General features: G+C 36.2%; 1 protein-coding gene across 1 annotated transcript; it reads right to left on the minus strand.

Annotated features, from left to right (window-relative positions):
• Window positions 1–1,718: 1,718 nt before the first annotated feature.
• On the minus strand, window positions 1,719–2,761 carry LOC136223820 (chitinase 2-like). Its single transcript, XM_066011993.1, has one exon. The coding sequence runs from the start codon at window positions 2,744–2,746 to the stop codon at window positions 1,805–1,807; it is 942 nt and encodes a 313-aa protein (XP_065868065.1). The 5' UTR covers window positions 2,747–2,761; the 3' UTR covers window positions 1,719–1,804.
• Between the last annotated feature and the right edge of the window lie 2,011 nt (window positions 2,762–4,772).

The following is a 4,772-nucleotide window of genomic DNA, read 5'->3' on the forward strand; positions in this document are numbered from 1 at the left end:
CTTTTCAATTTTTAATTTTAATTTTCAAATATCACAGGTCATCCTCATCGTTTCGTTTTGATAACGGTTCATCGGTTGTAACTGATTCTTAACGAATCAATATAGTATTAACGCTTAATCTAACCTGTGCCATAAGGCACAGGTTTATGTATTAATTATGCTGAAAAAAGAAAAAGTAAAAGTAAGATACTAGGTATTAATTATACTATTTGAGAGGTATTAATTACTTTTGCTTTGGGGCGGTAAAGTTCCAAAATTCCACCAAAGGGTAATTACTTTATTAGTCCTAATATTTTAAAAAACATACTGTTTTGTCCTCGTATTTTCAAAAACACACGGTAAGATTTCTAACTTTTTTCTCGATGAACTGTTTAGTCTTTCCGTCTGTTTGTTAAAAAATTTATCGTTTAGAAAAACGGTAGAGACTAAACAGTTCACCAAGAGACACGTTAAGGTCATCGAGAAAAAGGTTAGGAACCTTACTGTATGTTTTTTTAAACACATGGACATAACAGTACGTTTTTTTAAAATACAGTGACTAAACAGTGTGTTTTCATCAAAATATAGGGACTAATAAATTAATTACTCATATATACATGAGTTTTTTTTATTAAAGTTCTAATGAGTGAGTTAGTCCTCGTATTTTCAAAAACACACAGTAAGGTTCCTAACCTTTTTCTTCATGAACTGTTTAGTCTTTCCATCTGTTTGTTAAATTTTTTTACCGTTTAGAAAACGGTAGGGACTAAACAGTTTACCAAGAAAAATGTTAAGGTCATCGAGAAAAAAAGTTAGGGACCTTACTGTGTGTTTTTTTAAAACACATGGATAAACAGTGTGTTTTTTAAAACACATGACTAAACAGTGTATTTTTATCAAAATATAGGGACTAATAAATTAATTACCCATATATGCATGAGTTTTTTTTTATTAAAGTTCTAATGAGTGAGTTAGTTATTTTCAAAAACACACGGTAAGGTTCATAACCCTTTTCTCAGTGAACTGTTTAGTCTTTCCGTCTGTTTGTTAAAAAAATTTACCGTTTAGAACACGGTAGGGACTAAACGGTTCACCAAGAAAAACGTTAAGGTCATCGAGAAAAATGTTAGGGACCTTACTGTGTGTTTTTTTAAAACACATGGATTAAACAGTATGTTTTTTAAAACACAGTGACTAAACAGTGTGTTTTTGTCTAAATATAGGGACTAATAAATTAATTACCCATATATGTATGAGTTTTTTTATTAAAGTTCTAATGAGTGAGTATATTTTATTAATTGCACATGATTACTTGGAAAAACTAAAAATCTTTTGAATAAAAAAAGTGTATTAATTATGTCTTATCCTATGCCTTATGGCATAGGTTAGCCGGACCGTAGTATTAATTCAAAATATATAAAACTGGACTGAATATATGGTCGGTTTAGGATCGAAGTGACGGGTTACAGTCCGGTTTTTAAAATACTGAGTGCATTTGAAGATGGGGAAATGGGAGTGAGGAGTTGGTGGGTGGTATGAAAGATTTAGGAGTGGAGTTTATAAAATAAGCATGCCTATTATTAGATTTCCTGCTTCATTCTCATTTGTCCTCTGTTCTGTTCTGCTTTCTTCATTTTTAATTTTTTTTTTGTTACTTAATTATTTCGTATTTAGTTGTGGATGCAAGTATTCACACTTACACATTCAATTAATGGGTCTAAAACTATTAAGAACTAAGCTTGAGAATAGTTATAATTTATTCATACTTCAATGATAACATTTGATAAGTGAAAAAGAAATTATACTATAAGCTGGGTGCAGAATGTCATCCGTGTACCAAAATGCCTGATAATATAATCTCTGTGAGTAAAACATCAATGGCCGCTTGCTTTTCATAGCGAAAACCATTAGCCTTATCCTTAGAATAATCAGCAGACCAGATAAAGATACCATGCAACTTCTTCTTACTCTCAAGTGTCTTACAGGCAGTAAAGAATCCATTCTCCGCTGTTAATCCTCTACTTCCATCACTAACTAAGCTCACCAAAACCTTACCTCCATTATAATTTGAGCTCTGAATATCAAAATATATCAGAAACTCCTCCACAGTTGTTCTTGGATCGTACACATAGAATTGAAAATTAACATAGTCAATCAAACTCCCGTACTTTCTCCACAGAGCCATATAAGGCCACTGAACCTGGTCATCAGCAAACGGAGCAATGGAGGCGAAAGATATGACACGTCTCCTTTTCAGAGTTCTTATGAGTTGCCCTATACATTTCGCAAACGTTTCAGATTCGGCTTGGAAATGTTGGTAATCCACGTCGATTCCATCCAAGTTGTATTTTTTAATGATGTGCGTGAGAGAAGAAACAGCATTTGAAAGCCAGGATTTCATCGTCGAAGGTTTGAAGTAAATGAAGCCGCTCTCCAAGCCAGTTCCGCCGATGCTCAGAGCTACTTTGACATTGGGATGTTTGGCTTTAATTGCTGAGACATCAGATGGGCTGAGGTTTGTAGAATCCCAGAAGACGTTGAATTTTCCATTGGTGGGTGAAGAAGAATTTGATTTGTCGTAATCTACGGCAAAGGTGAGAATGAAATGGAATTCGACATTTGGGTTAATTGGAACATCGCTGAATTTGACATTGTTGAAATCAGCTCCTACGTATTCTCGAAACAGTTTTGAATTTGCTGCTTGGGTTATGGAGAAAAGTGTTTGAAGAATAAGAAAGGATATTAAAAGCTTGGATATGATTTCCATTGCTTGGATTGGAGAAGAAATGGTAAGTTAACTCATATATCATCATTAGAATGAGTTTAAGTATTTATATGATCCTTAATTTCTGGGATTTTCTAGCATGTGGAGCAACTTGTGTATATAATAGTCAATTAGCACATGGAAATTCTAGTCAGCATTCACTAGCTTTTCTACTTTTGATTCCATTTGATATTAAGACCTCGCCCATTTGGGCTGGGTTTATTTTTATAGTCAAACAGTCCAAAATTGGCTTCCGCAGAAGAAAAAAAAGAAAAAAAAAAAAAAAAAAAAAAGTAAAAAACTGAATTTGAGAACTTATTTATATTTTGTAAGTCGTTGTTTTCTATCACTTGCTGATGATGATGCTGAGTCAACAAGTCAGCGTAATTGTAAGTCAACCCGTCAGCAAGAGTAAAATCAAGAAGTCGGAATGCTGAGTTATCAAGTCAGCATGGCTGTGGTCAGCATGGTACTGAGGTGATAATACAGGTCAACATGGTCTTGCTGTGTTACCACTGGTCAGTAGGTCTTGCTGAGTTAGTACATTTTGAGTAAGGATATTTTGGGTATTTTCACAACCTTGTAAAGGCTATAAAAGGTCTGGGTTGGGAAGTAGTTTTACACGAGAGATTATTCTTAGACTAAGTCATTAGTGTACACTGTGATATACTGATTTGGGGATTGGAAAAACACGAGAGTTTCTGGAAAAGGAGAAACTGTTTCAATCTTGTTGTAATCTCCATTGATTAGTGAAGTTGCTGGATGTAGGCAGTTAAGCCGAACCAGGGTAAATTCTGTGTGTATTCTTTTGATTGTTGTTTCAAGATCCAATCTGTGATCTTTGTGTACTTTGTTTTTCTGTGTGGTTGATTGATCGTTCGAAGCGTAGTTCAACAATTGGTATCAGAGCTAATCAAGAACAGAGCAATGGGTTTTACAAAGATCGAGATCGAACGTTTCAATGGTAAGGGAGATTTTGCTCTATGGAGACAGAGGATGAAGGCAATCTTGGTTCAAATGAAGGTTGCGAAGGCTCTGAAGGGCGAGAAGGAATTTCCGGTGACAATGACGAAGGGGGAGAAAGAAGATCTTCTTGAATTGGCTTACAGTACGATCGTCCTGTATCTTGGCGATAAAGTGCTAAGAGAAGTTTCGAAGGAAACCTCAGCTGCTGGGGTTTGGCTCAAGCTTGAACAGTTGTACATGACGAAGACACTCACCAATCGGGTTTATCTTAAGGGAAAGCTTTTCGGCTTCAAGATGAACGAGGACAAGCCAGTTGAAGACTGTCTTGATGATTTCTCAAAGATCATAATTGACCTAGAGAACATAGAGGTAAAGATTGAAGATGAAAATCAGGCCATAATGATCTTGAATTCTTTACCCCAGTCTTTCAGTCATTTTGTTGAAACCATGAAGTACGCTAGAGAAACACTAAGTCTGGAAGAAGTTCTGATGGCGCTAAAGTCAAAACAGATTGAGGCCAACACCAACACTGAAGCTGCAGAAGGATTGTTTGTTCGTGGAAGGTCTGAGAAAAAGGACTCTCACAAGCCAAAGAACAAGAACGGGAAAAAGTCCAAAACTACATCCTCAAGCAATAAAGAAGGCAAGGTCTACAAGTGTTTTCACTGCCATAAGGAAGGACATTTCAGGAAAAACTGTCCTGAGAGGAACAAGAGTCTAGGTCAGCCTAAAGATCAAGGCGAAGCCGCTGTGGTAGAAGAAGGTTATGAGAGCGCTGAGGTCCTTGCTGTCACTGATAAAGATCCAAACACTGACTGGATCTTGGACAGCGGATGTAGTTTCCATATGACTCCCAACAGGACGTGGTTCGAAGACTTTCAAGAGGAAGGTGGGAGGGTTCTTCTAGGCAACAACAAGTTGTGCAAGGTACTGGGTCAAGGCTCCATTAGGCTGAAGATGTTCGATGGTCAAGAAAGGATTATGACCGGTGTGAGGTATGTGCCAGAACTGAAAAGAAATTTGATTTCTTTGGGTATGCTTGATAAACAATGATACAATTATA

This window comes from Euphorbia lathyris, chromosome 3 (genome assembly GCF_963576675.1).
Source record: "Euphorbia lathyris chromosome 3, ddEupLath1.1, whole genome shotgun sequence".
NCBI classification, from domain to species: domain Eukaryota; kingdom Viridiplantae; phylum Streptophyta; class Magnoliopsida; order Malpighiales; family Euphorbiaceae; genus Euphorbia; species Euphorbia lathyris.